The 25,065-nt window shown below is 32.2% G+C and overlaps 2 protein-coding genes across 3 annotated transcripts in view; one reads left to right on the top strand and one right to left on the bottom strand.

Annotated features, from left to right (window-relative positions):
• Positions 1 to 1,628, top strand: part of LOC143054727 (uncharacterized) — a 35,832-nt gene extending 34,204 nt beyond the window's left edge. For both annotated transcript variants that reach the window (XM_076227761.1, XM_076227760.1), the window contains one exon: positions 1,394 to 1,628. In XM_076227761.1, the coding sequence (XP_076083876.1) occupies positions 1,394 to 1,410 (17 nt within the window). In that variant the 3' untranslated portion in view covers positions 1,411 to 1,628. The remainder of the gene's footprint in view (positions 1 to 1,393) is intronic.
• A 6,741-nt stretch (positions 1,629 to 8,369) lies between these two features.
• The window catches only part of LOC143054725 (uncharacterized), a 28,436-nt gene continuing 11,740 nt past the window's right edge, over positions 8,370 to 25,065 (bottom strand). The window contains exons 2-4 of the mRNA XM_076227758.1: positions 14,183 to 14,737; positions 13,065 to 13,277; positions 8,370 to 11,694 (exon numbers count right to left, since the gene is read on the bottom strand). Of these exons, the coding sequence (XP_076083873.1) occupies positions 11,047 to 11,694; positions 13,065 to 13,277; positions 14,183 to 14,737 (1,416 nt within the window). The 3' untranslated portion in view covers positions 8,370 to 11,046. The remainder of the gene's footprint in view (positions 11,695 to 13,064; positions 13,278 to 14,182; positions 14,738 to 25,065) is intronic.

Raw genomic sequence — 25,065 nt, 5'->3', positions numbered from 1 at the left:
GAGGTGAAAATGTTAAACGGATATTCAAACTCATAAATCGAAAACAAACTGACAATGACGTGGATAAAAACGAATAAAAAATCAAAAGACAATCAATTGTACACAAAGCACAACATATAAACCTTAAACCTGAGCACCACGAACCCAACTACCAAAAAGTAGTGATCGTAGTAACAGGAACACATTATATATCTATTTTAGATTCCACTAAACTCTACCGTGTTATGTTATTCGGAAACACGTTTTCCTTCAGGTGGTTTCAAGTTTTCCATAGTGAGGTTTTAGAGCAACGAATGTAATCTGCAAAAGCGAACACCATGAAGTACGGTGTATTTTTAAGTTAATCAACGGTTGATTCCCGATGTTTAAAAACAAATACGCTGGTACAGTTATGAATAAGTTTTACGATTTAACAAGTTGTATGTTACCTAACTATAAAACCAGGTTCAATCTAACACTTTCCGAAGCTGGTACAAAGCAGGAATAATGCAGTTTGTTTTCTCGTTTGATTTTGTCAGTTTTAATGAGCTTCTTTTTTTGAATTTGCCTTGAAGTTCGGCATTTATTTCATACTTTTTTTATGACCCCCCCGCTGTCATTCTTTTATTTAGTTTTATCGATTCACTCAGTTCATTTCTTTAGATGTATGGATTTTTAACATCGGTCAACTACTGTTGTCTTAAAAATGGAAAAACACAAAAATTAAGATCTTTTTCGCCTAATCCCACTTTCACACATATTTACAAAACTGATAAAAACTAATAGTTCTCTACATATAAATAAGAATATGGGGTAGGAGTTTGATTTTAACGTTGGCCAACTACTGTTGCCTTCATTGCATGTAAGACAATCTTTTCTAATTTTAAGTTTAGGTACATTTTTGTTCTTATTATGCCGACTTCGAAAAGGCATTTAGCTTGATTAACAAGGACGAAATTACAAACTATACTAAATTATTGTAGAGTGTTTTTGTTTTTGTTTATGAAACAATCCATGTACTAATTTTAAATTCCTAATCATTCCAGTTTTAATGAACTAGTTTCATGTTTCAAATGGCAGAAATGGTCCTGGGTTTTCAAAGATAAACTGAAATATATGTTACTTTTTAAAAATGTTACTCTATAATTAGTATGATACATTATAACTGGCTTAAACATTGGCCAATATCATCTTAATTAACCGTTGACCACGAATCATTTTAACATGAAATTATACAGTATGAGTCGTATGTAGTTTATTTAAAAAAAGACAAAAACTTCCAGAGGGACAGTCAAACTAATAAGTCGAAAAAAATCTGAGAATTTAATGAAACTTTGCACGAAAAATAAACGAATATAATTGTGTTTGTGTTTGTAAACTAATTTTGAAACAATATATTTTTCTCATGTTTCAGTTCCTGTGGCTGTGTAAAAAGAACGGACATCAATAGATGTGATTTGAAAACGAGACCGAGGACTACATGCTTTGTTTGGAATACAATCCGAACTATTATCTTCTTTGTTTGTCTATGTCATGAGTAAAAATATATTCAATTTCAATTGAAGCCTGTTTCTGAATCCTATCTGTGAATATGAATTTATGTTGTAATTTCTATAATTCATAATAAAATATTGTTAACACTGTACAAAGCCTTCTACATACTATACTTTGGAAGACATAAATACTATCGGACTAGGACTTCTCTTGAACTGAATTTTACTGTGCGTATTGTTATGTGTTTACTTTTCTAAATTGGCTAGAGGTATAGGGGAGGGTTGAGATCTCAAAAAACATGTTTAACCCGCCGCATTTTTGCGCCTGTCCCAAGTCAGGAGCTTTTGACCTTTTTTAGTCTTTGTAATATTTTTAATTTTAGTTTCTTGTCTATAATTTGGAGTTTAGTATGGCGTCCATTATCACTGAACTAGTATATATATTTGTTTAGGGGCCAACTGAAGGACGCCTCCGGGTGCGGGAGTTTCTCTCGCTTTATGGAAGACCTATTGGTGACCTTTTGGTGTTGTCTGTTCTATGGTCGGGTTGTTGTCTCTTTGACACATTCCCAATTTCCAATCTCAATTTTCAGTACAAATTGTAACAGTTTTTGACAGACGTTTACTGTAAATATATGTTTTTTCTATCTTATTTCAAGATTTAAATAAATATTGTAAATCTGTTAAATCAATAAAGTTTTATTGTCTGATCGTATTATAATGTTTCTACTGGTTAAAAAGTAACAAATAACTAATAGTAAAAATCAAAGAGGTAAACAAATGCATATTAAGGTATGAATTATGCCGCTTCGTACGACAAAAATAAAATTTGACAACTGCAATTGATAAAAAATGGAAAACCATACAAGACCTTTGTCGCCTCAATCAACACTCACACAAATTTATAAAACTGCTAAAACTAATAGTACTTCATATATAAATAAAAAGATGTGATATGAGTGCCAATGAGACAACTGTCCATCCAAATCAAAATCACCATGTATAAAAAGTTAACAATTACGTACGGACTTCAACACGTAACCTTGGCTCACACTGAACAGCAAGCTATAAAGGGTCCCGAAATGACTAGTGTAAAACCATTCAAACATGAGCGAGCAGCAAAGGAAAACAACTGTGAAAGTTTATACCAGAGGATCCTCATGCGTTTTTTGAATATGTGATTTTAAGTAATTGTTTGATGACCAGACCAAATATTTCACGATTTGTTTATTATTTGATAATGGAGGACTATAGTTTCGATTATTTGATTGTCTTAAATTAAATAATAAATGATTATGTGATAATATTGGCAAACAAATTGTGATTATGTGATTACTATGAGGGGCCTCATACCATCACATACACACACCTGTTAATGTGTTTAACAGGCACAGTTCGACCAATACCGTGTAGCGGGTTATTTTCACGGGTGTAAAATTTCGCGATTTTTTTTATCAATACCTCTGCATGTACACTTTTAAATTTGCGGAATTTATTTTAGCGATTTCGTTCAATCTGCGAAAAATAAGCAAAAATTTATAACCCGCGAAAATAACCCGCTATACGGTATCTTCTAACAAACTCATATGATATCCAATAACTTCCAATATACCAATGTACTGCATCAGCTACAATAAGTGTTTTTTTCAGATATACCCGAAGAGGAAAGTTTAGAAACTGAAGGTCTAATACTAACGTTGAAGAACTGAAAAAAAAGACTGGACTTATAGCCAGATCCAGACAGTGAAGTAGATATTTGCATGTGCAAAATACATTTTATAATGTTAAATAATTTCCGAAATTTATAACAGCAAATGTGCCACATGTGGAGCAGGGTCTGATTGAATCCGGGGCACTTGAGAACACCCCGGGTTTTGGTGGGGTTCGTGTTGCTTTGTCTTTAGTTTTCTATGTTGTGTCTTATGTGCTTTTATTTGTCTGTTTGTCTTTTTAATTTTTAGCCATGGCGTTGTCAGTTTGTTTACAATATATGAGTTTGACTGTCCCTCTAAATTAAACAATATCCGTATTTCAATGCAAATACCGAAGTATTGGTTATAACTAGGCTGTTGATATCTCTAATCTAGGAGAGGAATTGACCCAGTGGTAGTAATAACATTTACGATACCAATTAAAATGCACCAGACGAGCATTTTCCCAACTAATGTTTCTGCAAGTAGATTCCATGACACGAGTCATTTTGTTTCTTCTTCTGTAAGGAAACGTTTCATATTTGTTGAATTTGGAGGTAGACCTTTTCAACAAATTGTCAGCCTTCTTATGGGAACGTACTGTGCGCAACTCCATATCGTCCTTTTCTTATTTTCATATGAATTGGAGTTTCTTCAGTCACTCTTCAAAACAAAAAGATTAAAGAAGCTAGGTCATTTAACTTCACATTCAGATATATTGCTAGTGGTCTTCCCATTAACATTTTAAACATTTCTGATTGGATTTCATTTATATAACCCCTAGAACCCAAAATTTAAAGATACAACAGGCTTCGTCTGCCTCATTTTTAGACTTATACCTCGAATTTGATATACATGGTCATCTCAGTGCCAGAATTTATGACAAACGAGACGATTTTTGTTTTGAAATTATCAATTTCAACACTTAGTATCAATATAACAACTTCATCTGCATATGGAATATACATCTACCTACATATTTGTTATTCGAGAGCTTGCAGTTCCTACTATGACTTTGTAAAACGTCACCAGTGTCTGAGGAGAAAGTTGACGAACAAGGGTTATGTCAAAGAACGTCCCGTCCGTTTTCTAAAAAGTTCACTAGAAGGTATCAAGACCTTGTTGATAAATATTCCGTATCAACTTCACAAATGATAAACAATGGTCTTGAAAGTTTAGATGCTGGGTACTGGTGATGTTTATCATCATAATAACGAGTTATAGTATTATTTGTCTTTATGAATATTACTTTTACTGTTTGGACTACTTTTGTGATATCAATTTGTTTCCATACTTATACATTCTGTCATTTTGTCATTGTGCTATGGTATATTCTAGTAATCTTGTCTTTCATTTTTGGTAATGTGCTTTATCCATTTGACTTTATGTGCCTCTTTTGTTACTATATGTTTGTTTTATAGTGATTTAGATGATAACACAATGTTGACGGCTGTATCCCTACGTTTGACATTTTTACCCAGTATTATGTCTGAGGGTTTTTCACACATCGTTGTCAATATAATTGAATTTAATGCGACTGTGAAACAAGTGAGAGGTATAGCAAGGTATAACACCAGGATTAATCCACCATTTTTTAAACAAGAAAATGCATATACCAAGTCAGGAATATGACAGTTGTTTTCAATTCGTTTGACATGTTTGATGTAGTTAAGTTTTTGAATTTGCAGTTTGCATGTACGGACTTCCTGTTTTGAACTTTCCTTAGAGTTCAGAATTTTTGTGGTTTTATTATTTTCTATGACGTAACAGTTTTGATAATAGTTTTGATTTTCTAAAAATTCATGTTTATCGTTGATGCAAGGCTTATAATTCGGCACAGCAGATGCGCAATTTGAATGAACAAAGCCCTTTATAGCTGGTTGTTTGGTGTGAGCCAAGGCTCAGTGTTGAAGACCGTACGGCCTTCAACAATGAGCAAAGCCCATACCGCATAGTCAGCTATGAAAGGCTCCGATAAGACAATGTAAAACAATTCAAACAAGAAAACTAACGGCCTTATCTATGTAAAAAAAAGGAACGAAAAACAAATATGTAACACATAAACAAACGACAACCACTTTATTACAGACTCCTGACTTGGGACAGACACAAACATAAATAATGTGGCGGGGTTAAACATGTTAGCGGGATCCCAACCCTCCTCTAACCTGGGACAGTGGTATAACAGTACAACATAAGAACGAACTATACAAATCAGTTGAAAAAGTCTTAACTCATCAGACGCACAAAAATACAAGTGGACGTGACCCGGTACTTTTACATCCCGACACAAAAAGACACAATGAACAGATCTGAGAGTACTCGCAGTTATCTGACAGCTAGTTCAAAGCCACTAACAACTAATAAAAAAATCATGCAGCTCAGACTAAACTATCAATCCGTACACATCCAACATCCAATGGATTTGTAAAGACGTTATAAGCAGCCAGAGAAAAACATGACGTTGTGCAATGCCAAGTTACAGGTATCGACAGATTGTAGATCCATGAATATGTATATGCATATAACATACTAGTAATATTAAGTTAGCTTTTAATTTACTGATAACAAAATCAATATTTATACCAATACAAATAATATTCAATGATCTTATTACAGTGTTGAATAGGTAACCTTTTAGAATAAGTTTATTTAAAGGAGCGACAAGTTTACATGGATTATTTCTAAATTTCCTGGCACGGTTAACAACATTTCCGTAAAAATGAGGATGTGCTATCCCGTTTGAAATACGTTTTCTACAGGTACAACCAAACTTCAAAACCAATTCTTTATATCTATGGAAAAATTTAGTAAAGGTTTTAAGTAATTTATGGTAACGATATCCCTGGTTTAATAATTTACCAGTAATACATAGGTTGCGTTCGTTAAAATCAAAAACGTCACAACAGACACGGGCATAGCGAACAAGTTGTGAAATATAAACACCGTAAGATGGTGCAAAAGAACATCACCATCTAAAAATGGAAAATTAGCAATAGGGAACGAAAAATCGTCTCTTTTGTCGTAAATTGTAGTGTGGAGTTTCCCGTTTAAAACCGAAATATCTAAATCCAGGAAAGGACAGTCATTACCGAATAAATTTGATTTATTTAAAGTAAGTTCCTTGGGGTATATTTCCGCAGTATATTGAGAAAATTCTTGATTATTTAACGAAAAAATATCATCCAGATAACGGTAAGTGTTGTTGAATTTATCAATTGAATGCAATTTCGACGGGTCTTAACTGAGTTTAGTCATGAACTGTGAATCGTAACCGTACAAAAACAAGTCTGCTATTAAAGGGGTACAATTGGTGCCCATGGGGATACCTACAACCTGTCGATAAACTTTGTTGCCGAAACGTACATAAATATTATCAAGGAGAAAATTAACAGCTTTAATCATTTCATCACAATGGTATACTTTTATAAATTGTTATTGGGATGGAGAGTTGTCTCATTGGCACTCACGTCACATCTTCCTATATCTATAAAACATAAAGATATCTTTGCAGTAGTTTATTTGTAAAGTATGAAAAATTATTATGTAACATTACATTACTAAGTATACAATTATGCATATATAATCTATGACATATAAATCAATCCTGTTATACATACAATGTATGAATTATTCATCCATTTGATTTTTTTTACCATTCTTCTTTTACGTCGGGATTCCACTCTTTCCACTTATCATTCCATTTATTCCTTCTTTCGTTCTTTTCTCATTCATTTTATTCTCACTTAGTACCCGAATCTTTACATTTTGGTATCATATACCTTATTAGATTAGACTTACATACACATAATATATAAAATAGAAAATAAAAATAAAATCGTTTTCAACCATTATATTAATGATTTTAAACGTAAATTCCGAAATTAAATGCTTAAATGTGTATCTTATTTGTTGGTATTTATATAAATAGGAAGATGTGGTATGAATGCCAATGAGACAATTTCACCCAAGTCACAATGTGAAGTATTTATAATAACCGACGCATTTTTACACAAGTAACGACTCTTCGGTCCCGCTCGAAGGCAAAATATTTGACAGTCCAAAACCCAAGTTAAAGAGCAGATAAATTCACTACGGACCAAAAGTAAAGAAAATACACAGACAAGGAATCAGAGCTATGCATGAAAATAAGCCAGGCTATAACGACTGGATTATTAAGGTTGATGATTACTTGAAAAGGGTTTATGTCAGTCACTTGAAAAGGACTTGAAAATCAGAACATTTAAAATATTGACATTCTTTAAACATTAAGAATCATAAGCTGAACTTATCCTTTTATAACTTACTATGTAGTATTGGTTTTACTCATTGTTGAAGGCCATACGGTGATCAATATTTGTGTGTAATTTCTGTTACATTTGGTATCTTGTGAAATTTTGTCTCATTGGTATTGTAACACATCTTCTTATTCATATAAAGACCAACTTCAGTTATATTGTTGTTTTAAAAAGTATTATTCAAGCAGTAATAAATATAAAACAGATAATCAACAACGTTTTTGATGTAATATCTCTTATATTCTAAATAGAAATGATCAAAAGTATTTCGTATGATTGAAATAATTCATAAATAATATAAATTGGCTTATCACACATGCATTGGCAAAAGTGAAATCCTAAAAAGGAAATACATGATATCATCTTAAAATATTGTCATTTTTAATTATTTCCTTGATTTTTATTTCATATAAACATGATAAAAGAATAAGGTAGTTTGATGAAAAATTCATATTTATTTTTTGGTCTCAGAACATTAATCATGATCTATTTTAAGATGATAAAAGAATTCAGTCAAAAATCTATACAATGTGTACAATGTACCATGTACCAATAGATAATTTGTTTAAATCCATAAAAATTTGTTATGCTAAAAATTAAAATTTTTTGCAATACTTCAATTTATATTTGTATCACGTCAGTGCATATTATACATACACTCAACATATAAACATCACATGTTAAATTTTATTGAATACTAGTAACTGGGAAAAGAATGCAAATTTAAAGCTTGTTAATATACTTTACCGGAATTCCTTAACTTGTATTTAAATCTGTCGATGTTTAAACAATTGTAATTTTAAAGTTTTTGATTAAAAAAAATACAATATACAACACGCATGATTTTTTTAAGTTTCTTGTTAACATTTCATTCTTACATAATTGAAATCATTTGACAATTAAAAAAAAAATCTTTGATGAAATTAACTTTATACATGTCTATGTGCACATACTAATTTTGAGTGAAAGGTTTGATAAATATTTACGTCATTCAGAAAGAAAAAAACATAAGTATTAAACCTTAAATGTTCAAATCTTTTGAAAGGTTTGGAAATTCGTTCTGCCGGTAACGTTGAACGACATTTCTTTGTTACTAACCCCAAAAGCGGTTTCATGAAAAAAAAATGCTTAACAAAAGCATACAAGGATAACTTTGAACCCTAGCTAAGCGAAAACGATTACTCTGAAATTGTAATTTGCTCCTTTCCTGTCGAGCAGGTGGTATAAGAATATAAGTTCAAGTCATATACTTACTTTGGTATATAACATTTTCTGGACGAGGGGGAAGGTGGGGAGTACCATTTTTGAATTTTATACTATTTGTGTTGTTTTTAGTTTGTCTTCTTTTTTTGCCCTTATTTCTAACTTTATCTTTTTTTATTAATTCTCTTTTGCATAAATCTTATCCAGACCCTCAGGTAGCAGTTCTGTTTATTCAGAATTGATAATGGAAATGGGGGATATGTCAAAAAGACAACAACAACGCGACCAAAGAGCAGATAACAGCGGAAGGCCACCAATGGGTCTTGAATGCAGCAAGACAATCCCGCACCTGGAAGTTGGCTTCAGCTGGCTACTAAATAAAGATGTGTACTAGTTCAGTGAAAGTTCAGTGAAAAGTTGAATGATTTGAAACTATCACATAGTTTTCGCAGAAACGAAAGAACACAATCTACACCAAATTAGAAAATAAAGCAACAATAATGACTATGTTAATAGTACCCGCCCTACTGACATCGTAGAGAAGAATAGAATATTCGAAAGTCAAGTTAGACTCTAGAATCATTTAGATATGCAGAATTCAATGACTATCCATAAACGTAATAGCTGTAGCATGTATGTATTTCTTATTATTGAATAACGAAACTATCATATTTTTGCGCAGAAAAATGAAAACATGGAGTTCAACTAGGATGGAATGGACAAATATGGCAAGTGGCAATTGGCTTGCTTTGTAAGGCCAGGATTTTTTAATTTATTGGTTTACGGATCCGCCGACCCGATTTTGCTGATTTCCAGAATAAAAATAAAATTCACTTTTCACGCTTTTTTATTCCCGCCGACCTTAACAAATGCATTATCCCTGAAAAATAATTAAAATATTTTTTTTCCTGAAATGAAATGCATTAATCACTAACAAAATTGACAACACTTTCTGGTGTGAAAAAAACCCTTCCAGTTTACGTTTCTAAATATAGACAAATCAATTATAACTGACCTTGAAATGTCGTTTGCGCAAATAATTTTGCGGAACGAAACTTGTTTTTAAAACCAATTACACAATAAGTTCGTTTACCTTATTTGTCATCAGTCCGTAAGATGCATCATCTCATAGAAATAGACTTGTCCAAATGTGGACAGGGTGAAGGCGTCAAATTAAAGAACTGAATATTAACAAATCATTAGGAATTTTCTTGTTTTTATAGGTAATAAAAAAAATGTCGTTCATTTGGATAAAAAAACGGGAATGCAAGACAACAGATTAACCCGATATCGTTTTTCCAGTGGACGATTCTATTAGGTTTTTGACACGTGTGTTGAAACATATTTTCTTACGACGTTTATGCATTTTTTCTTTATCAGTTTTCGTGCTTGAAGATCATTTTTTACCAAGTTTTCTGGAATTGATTAAGAGCTACGCGAATCTATTTTTCTTGTTTCTGAAATGATGATTTAATTTCGTCTTTGTCCGTGCATCCCCTTTTTTTTACTGTAAATTACTAGACAATGTCATGCGTAGTTTATAACAGCTGAGCAATAATATTTCATCGAACTAAAATTTTAGAAATGATGATAAAATAGCATAACAAACATATTGCTAGAAAGGTGAAATATATATTGATTTTGCATATTTTTTTGTCTTCAAAGATGATTTTTTTTTCTTTTTTTTTTCCCGACCGACCGACCCGACTTTTTCATGGGGAAAATCCGTAAACCAACAAATTAAAAAACTGTGGCCTAATATAAGAATAATATATTATAAAAGTTATATATATATATATATAAACAAAATATCACAGTTACTTTTGTCATGTCTGATAGAAGCAATAGATGGTGAACCCTTGTTACATTAAAATTAGTCTCATTTAATTTACATACGTTTAACTCTAGGGAAGCTAGCTCATTCTAATCTCCAAATTCTAATTACAAAACAATATACGGACCATAATATTGAAGAAACTATACAAAGAACGATAACTCTATGAAAACTAACTGACCATGGCAATCTACATTCTAACATAACGTACATGAGTCATGAAACTTCAATCATGGTTTTTGTTGTCCTTGTCATATTACCTCCATTATTTTAGTCTATGAAAACTAATGAGGAATTTAGTACTCCCTGGCTTTAGTTAATTCCATCGGTATGACAAGTTTGATCTTTGCCTCATGATAAAGTTAGTATATATTGCACCCTTAGACGTAAAAGTGAATAAAAACTTTGTTCGTTCAATCGTCTTAGCTACGTTGGATTCTATTCCCGAGTAACAGTTTTGATCAACTCTGATTGTTATTCTTTGTTCGTCCATAAATCACCTTTTTGTTACCTCTAAATCACCTTTTAGTAACCTCTATATCACGTTTTCACTTTGTTAATTCTCCTACATTCATATAAGGATTCTCTCTATTAAAATTTTCATAATCTTCCGATGGTTCGTCATCGGCAATCATCATATTTGTTCTATTAGGAATTGTGGGTATAATAGCACAATTTTCATAATCCTCCATATCATCTTCATCGTCTATTTTAGTTTTAGAAAGAGCATTTTGCACATTTTCATAGTCTTCCAGATCCTCGTCGTCCTCGACGGTCTGGTTCTGATTAACTAACGCAGAAGTTTTACCGAAATTTTCATAATCTTCCAGTGGCATGTCACTGTCAAATTGGTCTTTTTGGTAATTCGCATAATCCTCTTGAGGATCTTCTGCGGTGGCATCTAATTGAGCGGAACTAGGTGGCGCTGGTTGTTGTCCCGACATATCTTCGTAATCCTCTTGATCGTCCATTCCCTGATTTATTGCACCTTCCGGTTGTTTAGATTTCTTTAATGATATTTTTTTCATAGAAATTTTGAACATAGATTTCTTCTTCTTTTTGGAGATAGCTGCAGGGGGTCTCGGTGCTTCCCCTAACATTGATAATTCTACGTCTTCAGACGACACACCTTCAATATTTTTTTGTAAGCGTATGGCAGACGCATTCGAATAAACATCACTTTCTCGGTTCACATTCTGAAAAAGAAATTCTGATAATAAAAAAGAGCCAATCATTGATTTTTTTAATTTTTAGATTAAAACATTACATAGATCCACCTAATTTGGATTCTGGTGGATAGTTAGCTCATTGGTTGTCATATCACATCTTCTAATTCTTGATATCACAAGCCGGAAGTTGGTCCAAGTTAACCAAACCCACTTCATTTGGATTCTGGCGGCTAGATGTTCCATTGGCAATCATATTTAATTACACCTCCTCATCTTTAAAATGACAAGTCGGTAGTCGCTAGTCGATTTTAAAAAGTACCAAAACATTTCATTCATGCACACCTAGGAGTAAAAACTACTCTAATTTAGAGTTATTTGAGTTTTGTCTCTATTTGAACCTTGTTAAACTTTATCCCAAACATACTTTCTCATCTATGTGTTTTTGAAAAATGTAGCTTTTAATAGAGCTTTCTAATTAAAAAATGGTGAATATTACTGAGATGAAAGTTTTTTTATTGTTCATTATTAATCATTGATATTTGCTCATACGAAAAATAAAGATAAAAAAGATTTGCAACAGTTGTTTCTAGCCTACAAATCTTCAAATGAACTGACTATGCCGTATGAGTTTTACTCATTGTTGAAGGCCGTACATTGTCCTATATTTGTTAATTTCTGTGTCGTTTGATCTCTTGTAAAATATTGTCTTATTGGCAATCCCACCACATCTTCCTATTTTTTTATCAGTGGTTGTCGTTGGTTCGTTGCACCACCACCGTGCTAATTATCATTATTTCATTTAACTGTGTATATTATTCTATTTAGTGACATTTTGTTTAAGGTTTTCTTTTTGGTCTGAAATTGTTTAACACCTCACCCCTTATTTTATGGACTTTATATTTACATTGTGTCATAGATCAAATTCATTGTGCAGTGTATGTTCGCTTGTTTGTGTTAATATGTCTTTTGATTGAGTTAAGCCATTTCAATTGATATTTTATAGTGTGTCTTTATATGTTGTGATGTTACACTATTGTTTCAGGTAAGGCTGAAGGTTGGTAACTACTAAAACGTTTAAGACCGTTGCATTTGTTTGCAACTGTCCTAAGTCAAAAACCTGATGTTATGTAGTTGGCGTTTGTCGATGTGGTTTATAAGTGTTTCTCGTTTCTCGTTTTTATATATATTAGAGGGTTGGTTTTCTCGTTTGAATGGTTTTACCCTTATCCTGTTTGGTGCCCTTTATAGCATGCTGTCTGTGTGAGCGAAGGCTCCGTGCTGAAAACCGTACTTTGACCAATAATTCGAAATTGTGACTGGGATAGAGAGTTGTCTCATTAGCGCTCATACCATATCTTCTTATATCTATAGACAAATCTAAAAATGCGTGGCATTACCTCCAAAACTTTGGTTGTTTTGCCTGTGGCAGGATCTTTAACGTATCTAAATATTTTATCCTGGTTCCGCTGTGCTTGGGCAGCTACTTTAGAATCATCTATTGTATTAGTATTTTCATAGTTTTGTCGTTGAAGTGTCGGATTCTTTCCGCGTCGTTGGTCGTTTTCTGTTTCAATGATATGGACTGTGTTATCTTTGCTGTCATCTCGAGTCTACAAAAAACATATTTCAATATAAGTAATTTATTTATTATAGTGATATGTGTGTTTTTTACAAAGTATCATATTATTATACACGAAATATAAAAACAATAATAAGAGCACCCGATCCTTTTATTTTATCGAAAATGTTCATTTAATTTGTTTTTCTCTTTCTGAAAGCTTGCAATGATTTGCAATAGGTATTTAGCAGTTTTTATCGGATGTTGACATAGTAAATATTTAAACTGTTCATCGTTTGATATAAGCGAACATTTCAAGAGAAATCACGGAATATCAGGAGACAAGAAAAACCTACGTTCATAAAACTTAAACTTAGTAATAAGGGTACAAAAGGTGTGATTGAAATACCATATCCAGCATTTTGATTGGTTGAGTTGTGAGTCTCAGCACGATAATCATAATCAATTTCGTACCCTAAAAACATTTCGTAGTATCCTGACCAGTTTCGTATAGAACTATGTGTATCATTTTGTAGATTTAAAAGTTTCTATAGAATACCGAACGGAAACAGAGAACGTGTAAATGAGACTAAAACCCGACTTAGGAGCAGAAAACAGCTCAAGCCCAAATATAATTCCGTACCACATAGAAAACTATGGCCATATCATGGCATATGTAAGATTTATATAAATGTAATTTCATGTTATACGGAATATTGATTTACATGCCATTTTATATAATATGTATGCACTGTGTAAGTATTATATCAGATATTCACCAACTCCACGACCGATATAACAATATTCCATTTTTTTGCTTTTTAAGCGAGTTTTCTGATTCAAGTGATTTGTCTGATTGATACTACAAATAATAGTTATTATTTAGAATTATACTTCGGTGTATAGTAATGTTTATTTAATAACATGATATTCGTATTCAAAATGTTCAGTTCTTACATCTAAAATCACACTCATCCGGGAGGATTTCTGAATATTCATTCGTCTTGTTCTTTGGCAAATGTACACTATAGAAACGATAAGGATGATCACCACTACTGCACCGCCACCAGCAGCAGCACCAATGATAATGGCCTTATCAAAGCCTGTTTCTGGTTGTTTAGCAGCAAGACATGTACCATTTTTACTCCCATGAAGACATGAACAAACGTCCACTGTAGACCCACTTCCGGTACAGTTATTGCATTTTGAATCACAGACAACGCAGACATTACTACTGTTTGCAAAGAAACCCTCTGGACAGGAAGACAAACATAAATAAAACACTTCCGGTTTTGGTTCTCCAGAAATTTCAGTCGTAGTGTTCTTTGTATTTGTACTCATCGATTGTGTCGTTGTTTCTGCTGTAGACATATCTGTGCTGGTATATGATGAGGTTGTTGTTGGATAAACACACTCTGATTTATTGACAAATTCATTAGAAATGTTTAAATACAACCCAGCTGGACAAGCATTGTCACATGGTGTCTGGCATATACAATCGTTTTCTGACTGCTGAAATGACATAAAAAAAAACAACATTCTAAACGTTTTATTTCAACAGTTGAACGAGAAACGTAGTAGCTCAGTTTAAAGTCAAATTATTTCAATGAACTATTGTGTTAAGATGCCTTTCTCTAAGAATGAATATTGTTGGCGATTTTTTTTTGTTTTTGTCTCGTTTTTTTGTCTTTTCTGTTGCGAATGCTGATGTTGGTTTTTATAACTGCATGGACATACTTTAACATTTTCAGAAATGGCCGTGGCGATCCGTTGTCCATCGTTGCAAATACTTGTATTTTGTTAACTAAGTCTGTTATGAGGTTGCTTTCTTATTAACATTTTACCCTTCCTCGCATTTGACTCATCTAAATGCTAAATATAAAGATTTAGAAAAGGTCGAGTAATGACACATTACACTAGTTTTCTTTATGATATAATTCTATTAAGGTACAACAGGTATTAATGGCAAATATTAATCTATTTAAAACTCATATTCTTCGGTGGAGAATACAAACACAAACAAAGCAATTTCTGCCAACACTGATATGTGTCCACACTTTGTTTTTAATATAAATTTGATAAATAGAAGCTATTTAAAAATCAAACATTTGGTGATATATTTATCATTTCAGTGAATAGATTTGGATGTTTGCCAAATATATTAGAAAACTTCTGTCTTTGTGTCACGGAAAACATTTGACCTACCCGGTCTTCCGGGTTCGTTTTCCCTAAATATTGACTAACCACTTTTCTTTTGTATTCATACATTATTTAGAAATAAAGTTTTCTTATATATATGTAATTTTGTTTTGATACGTCTTAATACAAAATCGCAATATTTGAACTTGAATGTATGTTCGAAAACTTAAATATCTTTATTTTATTTTGAGAAAGAGAATTGTTGCAACATATTTGTTTTTCAATCGTGATTTTGTATATACATTAGGTCGTTCGTTTTCTCGTTTATTTCATTTACACTTGTCCTTGCGAGGCATTTTATAGCTGATTATGTGGTGTGGGTTTTTATTAATTGTTGAGGCCGTACGGTGAACTATAGTTGTTAATTACTGTGTCAGTTGTTTCTTGTGGAGATTTTTATCTATGGCAATCATACTACATGATAATATAATCTTTTTATTTTTAAATGACTATATTTGCCACATTTGCACCAATTTCTTTCTACAAAATGCACTCACTACCTTATGAACAAGTGATTTGCGACCATTTGAACAGTTTGCAACTTAGGCAATTATAATTTATTAGAATTGTCATAGAAATGAATCATATTTTCCATTTCACCATTTATCGTCATAAAAATATGGAAGAAGATGCTTTATTTCCATCAAATGGGCTCACAAGGAGCATAATATAATATCATTATAATATTATTCTTTTACAAATACATGTATAATAAACAATACAGTATACATAGTCACAAACACAAATAAGAAACAACAGTTTTCATATATTCGTATATATAGGAGTATATATAAAACCTTCGTCTCAGACACACCTCTAGAAAGTAACAAAAAAAAAATTCTGTGAGTAGGCTAAATATATCTAGCTTAACTTAGGAGGCACCAAATATATACAGTATATATAATATGTAATCAATTTACATAAAGTCAAGAACGTGTGGGATGGGTTTCAAGTTATCTATTTTGATGAATGGACCATGAGTGGAATTTCCTCTTTCACCAGGAAGTGAAATATATATGATAAATTCCACGTGATCTAATCGATTAAAGTTCAGAAAAAATAACAATACATTTACCGCTTTAAAAAAACACTCGAACTAACTGACATTTGTTATTCATTTATTTGATCATTTAATTAATTTGAGTTGATGTAAAATAAGAAAAGTTTTCTAAAATTTGTACGAATCACTTTTACTGAAAAAAAGATAAAATATTCATACTGATATATAATGATATACTGTGGATTCAATATTAGTCGTTAAATTAAACGTTCAACGAATGACAAATTTCCAAGAGGCTTGTATGCAGACTTCGGCAAAACCACGAAATTAAATATCCACGAACATGTAAATTTACCTTAATCCACTAAAATTGGTACCCATGAAAATAAATGAATCCACAGTATGGGATTTACAGAATAGAGAATTAGAAATAATAGGTTGCTTAAATACTAGTAGTTGCTTTGGTCAAACAGTATGCTTTATATGAGACTATATTAAAATACAATAATTTTGACTAACACCGTGCCTCATAGGAAGAGACTGGATAAATTTGTGCAAAAAATACCGACGTCGGTAAAAAATGTGATCAATCCGGATCAAAAGTATTATTTACAAATCGAAAAATGTCACTTATAGCTGTGAAGAGACGAGGGGAATTATTTACAAGGATAGTGAGGACTAACTTTTATCTTATTTACATAAACAAACAAAAAATGCTTGGAATGTACTGATATAATATGGCATGTATTTTTTTTTATTTAACTTTCATTAGTCCACTAATATAGACCCAATTAACGCACTTTTCAACCTCGCCACATAACTCACTAGTTCATACTCGCCACATAACTCACTAGTTCAACCTCGCCACATAACTCACTAGTTCAACCTCGCCACATAACTCACTAGTTCAACCCCGACACATAATTCACTAGTTCAACCTCGCCACATAACTCACAAGTTCAACCCCGACACATGATCATGTAGCTGTCTTAACTCAATAAGCTACTAAGTGATTGTCTTAAGTCATATGTAAGTTAATAGTTGAGAGCTAAACACAGTTGTCCCATCTCGCCTCATAATCATATAGCTGTCTACCTCAGGAATCTACTGAGTTATCGTCTAAAGGAGGAACAAACGATACCAGAGGGACAGTCAAACTCTTAAATCGAAAATAAACTGACAACACCATGGCTAAAAATGAAAAAGACAAACAGACAAAAGTACACATGACATAACATAGAAAACTAAAGAATAAGCAACACGAACCCTACCAAACACTGGGGCTGATCTCAGGTGCTCCGGAAAGGTAAGCAGATCCTGCTCCATATATGGCCCCCGCCGTGTTGCTCATGTTATAACTAAAGTTATGAGGCATGTGTTAAGCAAGAGAATATAGTGATCAAGTTAATAATGTTAAAATCCAAATAGCAACATTTAAGCAAGACTTTTTATACTACATGTATAAACAATTTATGTGTTTTCAATTTAATTACAGGAAGGATTTTAAAGTAAGAAAGTCTGGTATTTCGTTGTCAATTTGCATTGAAATAACAATAAAATAAAAAATAGCTATATATATAAAGAATATCAGTCAGAAAAATAAGGAACAAAAGAACAACCATATTCAGTGATCTATAATCTAATAATTATCTTTCAATAGATTTTTCAAAAGTATTTTTATATACAAACTCGAAACTTGAAACTTTGGGAACAAATTATTTAACTTACATGCGATGATCTATAATGATAATTATCTTTCGATGGCATTTTTAAACTTGGTTTATTACTCTACAGATACCCAATTTTCTTACTACATATTGTGTAGAGGAAAACTAACAAATATGGTGACCCAAGCCTGGTCGTTAGTTTTCTTGTTTAAATTGTTTTACATTTGTTATTTTGAGTCTTTTGCAGCTTCCTATTATGTATGGGTTTTGCTCACTGTTCAAGTGAATGTGGTACCGCGTCCTATGCGGTTATTAATTTCTTTGATATTTGGTTCTGTCGGGGAGTTATCATATTGGCAATTATATAGCAGTTATTGATTTCAGTGACCTTAAAGTACTCAGTTTGAGTGTCGTCTGGTAAATGGCTAGATAAAATAGTGGATTTTCAGCATATAAGGAAGGAAGCTGGTTGAGTGGACTTGGTTAGATTGTTCCTGCGTAGTCAAGGTTAAAGTATAAATCGGAAGTACTTAATTGATAATAACAAGTATCCGTCAATTTCCGTTTATATCATTTATGCATTCATTTAATTGTGTGCATGACGAATATTGAAGAGATCTTGTGACCAATTTCTCGAGAACATTTCAAAGAAATTTTCAAGAACTATTTTTGCTTGAGTTTCGTATTTATTATTAATAGAAAAACTAAAAATTTGGGGAAATCAGCACATGCACAGCAAACAACACACAAAAAGAAAAAAAAAAGTAACAGCGACAACTGTATTGAGTTTTGCCTTCATACAAGTGTGAATTCTTTATTAATTCATAAATTTCTCATTCCCCCCTCTCATAGTCTTTCCCTTCCCACTTAAAACTCTCTCCTCTCATACATTCGCTATCCTATCACACTCACACACATAAGCTCTCTATCGTCTCTCCAAAACACACAACGACATTAAGTCGTAGGCTATAACTGCACTCTCCTACTCTCTCCTCTCTACACTTTTTACACTTTCTCTTCTCTCACACTCTCTACATACTCTCTCTCTCTCTTCACTCTCACTCTCTTCCCTTTCTCCTCTCACGATCTGTCCCCAGTCTCCCCTCTCACACTATCTTTCCACACTCTCATCTCTCTCACTCATAGTATCTCCTATTACACACACACCTTGCACTTAATACCCCTCAACCAACCATCATACGCTTAATCCTCTCAACCCTACGCATATATAAAAAAGAAGATGCGGTATGATTGCCAATGAGACAACTATCCACAAAAGACCAAAATGACACAGACATTAACAACTATAGGTCACCTTACGGCCTTCAACAATACGCAAAGCCCATACCGCTAAGTCAGCTATAAAAGGCCCCGATAAGACAATGTAAAACAATTCAAACGAGAAAACTAAGGGCCTTGTTTATGTAAAAAAAATGAACGAAAAACAAATATGTAACACATAAAACATGCTTACTCGTAAACACCTAACCCATAATCCTAGCAACCCCTACCATTCAGGACACTTAACCCTTACTCCTGATGTCTGGATTTAAATTAATTTCTTTAAATTCGGGACCTCGTGATTTCATGTTTTTAAGCCGAGGATTTCGGAATCAGGACCCCTCCTACACCCTCAAGATTTAAAGTTTTAGTGTGTTACTTTGTAGTTGTAACACAATTATTTCTAATTTCGAAAAAAAATGTTACCAAAACATATTAGCAGATGCTTCTCAGTAAGAATTGCATTCAACAAATGAGCTGGTACCATATCTTTTAATGCTTATAAGAGCTTTCCAGTATGCCAGTGAAGTTTGTCTGCTCATTTCATAACTTGGAAAAGTTGTTCTATATAAAATTGAGAATGGAAATGGGGAATGTCAAAGAGACAACAACCCGACCAAAGAGCAGACAGCATATATATACATGTACAAAGACTGAAGTTAAATGTTTTTTTTATTGTATATTATCAATTTATTGTAAAATTTGACCTTTGTAACTTACAGCTTTATCGATTGTTGACATGTTTAACCTTTTAAAGAATTTATAAATTACGTATAAAACAAACATACATCTTATCTCTTCATATGTCGTAACTTATATTTATTGGTGATTTATGAATGCACATTTTATGGGATTAAACTGTCGATTTATATTTTCTCAATTGTTTATTTTTCTTATACTCATAAAAGGTGAGTCTGTCTTTGACATCGTGATCTTATTCTTTGGCAGGTGAATTTCGACATGAATTGTTTTGCCAAAAATTTGTGAAACAAACATGTATTGCGCAAGAACGGAAGCAATATAGAAATGTGTACGGATTTAAACTTTGACATTATTAGGCCAAAATACCATTCTAAATTCCGGGCACAGATGTGAAATGAAGTTATAGGATAGACAATTACACAAAATGATGAAATTTTATTTAGAAAACATTTAAAGCCAAATCTTTGTCTCTAGAATTACTTTACAAAAACACATTTTTCTGTTTTGGTTGGTGTGTCGAATTTTTACATTAAAAGTTTGTCCAAGATATTTTAAAATAATATTCTTTCATGTTTCATGACAATCATTTTGATAAGCCATTGTTTCGGTTATAATTGAAGCTTAAATCAGCACATCTCTATCGAAAAAGATATCCCAAACCTAACAACAGCCCACGAAGTACTAAGCCAAAATAATAGTATGTGTGTTTTCTATTACATCTTTGGAAAAAATAAGGTAGGTAGGTAGATAGGGCTTTTTTGTATTTACCTTTGTTTTTACATTGAGTCTATGGGAGGGACATTCTGACTTTAACAGTGCTTATTGAAATATGAATTTTTTTTTAGGGTAGGTTAATTTTAAGCTTAAAAAATAGAGTGGGTACCGTAATAGGATTTATTTGGCCTTATACAAATAACTAAATGTACCGTTTAACCAAATATTTTTTTTTAAATTTTGACAATGTTTATACAAACTTCTGATGTTAATATTTGTCTTTTTCCTGTAACATTTCAAACTGTACAACGTAAACATTTATCTCCGACGTTCTATAACTAGGTCGAGAAAGGGAACAATTTATTTTATAGGTCACCAACTAGAAGGAAGAGACGCTGATTGGATAATAACATCTTGTTTGCATCATCATAATCTCTATATCTAAAGATTAAAGACGCTGATTGGATAGTCTTGTCTCGTCTGCTTCATCATAATCACTTTATCTGAAGTATGCTTATCACAAAACGACTTTGAATCGGAGATCAGTCGGATATCGGCGGAATATAGCGATTGACACAATTCGGGTTAGTTTAAATTCTGATTATTACAGAACGACAGAGCCACTCCTCTTAATTATACAGACGAACAACGATATTGATATTTTTTCCTCAACTTGGCCAAAAAAGGAGATGAAAATAAACGTCAAAAGTTGAAATAAGACACACAGGTTACACTATTGACAAACGGAAGAAGAAATTGAACAGACAAGCAAGAGTCAACTAAACACTGCATTGACAATTACAGATTGCGATAAAATAAATCCCTTGCAGAAACCTTTGGTGAATACACTTTTTATCATATATATAACCGTCTTTCGACTCCGAAATCTTTGGGTAAGACGCTCTGGCACTCGCTCAAGTAAGTAACTGAAAGAAGTAAATCAAGATTGCAATCTGTACAAATTGGGGGAAATTTACTTAATTTCAACTTTTTCCCGATGATATTGTGCATGTAGAGAAATATACAGCAATAACCCCCCCCCCCCCCCCGAAATAAAAAAAAAAATTGCACGGATAGAAAGCTTGTATTGACTAATAATTGCTCTTATTTAACCAAGTAGCAGATGGTCCCGCCTATTAAGGTAACATGTCGAAAAATTCTATTCGAGTTGTCCAGAGGGCAGTGTCGGATCCAGACATTTTTATAATGGGGTCCACTGACTGGCTAAGAGGGGCCCCCGCTCCAGACATGATTCAATAATTTCCTAAATAATCAGCCAATGTTTTTCCTACATAAAAGTGTGACCCCTGGAAACCCCCTAAATCTGCGTCTGGAAGGATGGACAGTTCCTGCTGCACTAGTGACCTGCAAGGATAAAGTTGGCTGTCACAGCACTTCTATTTCTCTTAACCGAATATTTTAATACATATTATTAATTATAAAGTGTTCCTGACAGCGTTTCGTTTTCAGTTTTTGTTTTAAAACAAATGAATTAATATTTATTTTAATTAAGTCAATAGTGGCATTTTTAAAATAAAAAAGGCAGTTTTGATTCCATGTGTTGAACAGTTCTTCCTGATGTACCATCACTACATGACGACAAACAGGATGAATTGTGCCTTTGTTGTTTAATTTCTAAATTTGATAAATATCTTCCTTAGATAACTAATAAAATACAACAAGAATGAATTATTTATTGTTAATTTAAAAGTTAATCTGAAAGGAAACAAACTATGTTGTTAGTTTCCTTTTTTTTGAAGGGGTTGATTGTTCAGATATAACATTTTATCTTTAAAGAAGAAACGAACTGAGAAGAATTTTATGGAGGCGTTTTGCAAGAGCTAACTTATATCATATATACACGTATGCCTGATGCATTGGGGTCTGTAAGGAGGGGTTCTTTTTTCTGTATTATTTAGTTAAGTGCCATTTTTTCATTTTTTTTTATTCTAGCATACCATTTTTCTCTATTGGTGTAAACAATATTTTATTATGAATTATACAAGTACATTTCATATACACATTCACAAAAAAGATTCAGAAAAAGCAACAAATGCTTACGTTAATCTGTCTCCTTATGCTCTATTCTTAATTTTTTATGCTTTTTCTCTATATTCATTATTTCCCCCTCTATTATTCTTTATTTTTTTGTCTATTATTCTCTATTTGGTATACAACATCTAGACCCTCATGTATAACAGCTCAAATGTCCTTACATTACTGGAGTGGACCGTAACTTGGCATAAGTTTTTAAATTGTTTCAATATATAGTTGTCTCCATAAAAACCATGATAATATTTACTTATTATAACAAGAGTTTTATATTTAAACATATAGTACGTCAATTTGGGATATGAGAAATGCATACGTCAATTAAATATCAGTCAGAGAGTGGTTGTCTTGTATGAATACAATCTCTTTTCAATTTCAACAAAAATTCTGCATTTTTCTATTAGTAAAACCCTATTAAATTAAACTAATGGTTATTGAACGACTTCTACATCTACACTTTAAATTTGCATATAAAATATTATATCATACAAGATGAGATATTTCATCAACTGAATACAAATACAATAACACTGTGTTTAAAAATTCTATTGAAAGTTTGTGAAAGAGTGAAGTGAAAAACATTAACTAAGAATTAAAGAACGTCTACGGCGATGATTTCATTACTAAGAGAATAACATCGTGTTAAAAAAACGATTGAAAACTTATCATTACACGTGTGGTTGTATTATTGCATGTGTGTCAAACTAGATAATCTTCGACCAGTAAAAAAAAACAAAAAAAAAAACATTTAATTTTAATACGACTGCGTTTGAAAATCCCATTGAAAGATTATTATTACAGGTGTGGTTGTAATTATTCCTCGGGGCCTTTTATAGCTGACTATGCGGTATGGACGTGACTCATTGTTGAAGGCCGTACGGTGACCTATAGTTGTTAATTTCTATGTCATTTTGGTCTCTTGTGGAGAGTTGTCTCACTGGCAATCATACCACATTTTCTTTTTTTATATTGACACCGAATCTTCAACGTTAACTTTATATATACTACTTTTAAACACCCAGGAACCTACTGAAGTAGATTAGACTTTGAAGAAATATGTAAGTTGTTTAAAAAAATAAGATCAAAGTTTTTTTCCAGTATGTTTTAAGATTAAAGTGAGTACATCGTGTTTATTAAATGGTAGGTTTTATCAGATTCCTATCCTTTGTATCGTTACAAATGTAACATTCTAAGCCGACTGACTGGTCAAAATTGTACGTCAAGCAAGTTACAATTGATTAATCCAACTGACCTTGAACTAACTTATAATTTTGCACCAATCTGACAGATGACTAAATATATATGCCAATGGTATGACAACCGATATGAGAGGTACGTGTCATGATATAAGAAGAGCACAAGCCTATGAATATGATGTGCAATGGCACACAATAAAAGAATTGCGCTTATAAGTACAATGTATGAACACTATCCCCTTGGACCCCAATTACTCTAGTATATAGAAATAACATAACGAAATTAAAAAAAATATACAAGTTTGAAGTGAAATAAACATGCTGAATATCTTCTAGTTAACAGTAAGTCGTTCACGAATTCTACAGTTTAAGGTAGATATACAATTCCGATGAGGGTATGGATTGTGGACCTATATTTCTCATTTTTTTTAAAATTTTTTAGATGATTTTACCTTAATATTTATTAATGTTGCTAAATATTCTCTAATCTGAATATTTCAACACCCTGTTATTCTGTATTCATTTTTTTTGCTTATATTTATCTATTTTTTATTTCTATCTCTTTATCCTGCATATTTTTTACAGTACGCTTTATCATCTGCAAACCCCATCCAAACCCTCCCATATGTGTATAGCTGCCACTGACAACTGAAGCATCTAGGTTTATCACTTTATATAAGTGAAAAGTATGTTTGTTTAAGGTTATTACTAAGACAAATACTGTATACTACTTATATAACATTTATGTCAGAATAGTGTATGCTAAAGTCTTAAAAACACAGATAAGCAGCGAAATTTGACATAAAGCTATGATAAATACATACTAGTATTTGAAAGTAAGAATTTTTAATGTGTTAAAACAAAACCTCTTTCCCAATGTGAAAAGAGTTATTACGGAAGACTTCCAAAAATATGACTTTTACCCTATTTCGTAGTATAAAAATAGTTTTTACGGAATCAAGAAGTCTATAATGTGAATTTTACGTAAATTATTAAATGCATGTTGAAGAAAAAATGATTGCTTTTATT

The sequence above is a fragment of the Mytilus galloprovincialis genome, chromosome 12 (assembly GCF_965363235.1).
Source record: "Mytilus galloprovincialis chromosome 12, xbMytGall1.hap1.1, whole genome shotgun sequence".
NCBI classification, from domain to species: domain Eukaryota; kingdom Metazoa; phylum Mollusca; class Bivalvia; order Mytilida; family Mytilidae; genus Mytilus; species Mytilus galloprovincialis.
Note: the sequence above shows the minus strand (reverse complement) of the source record. Positions and strands in the feature narration are given on the sequence as shown.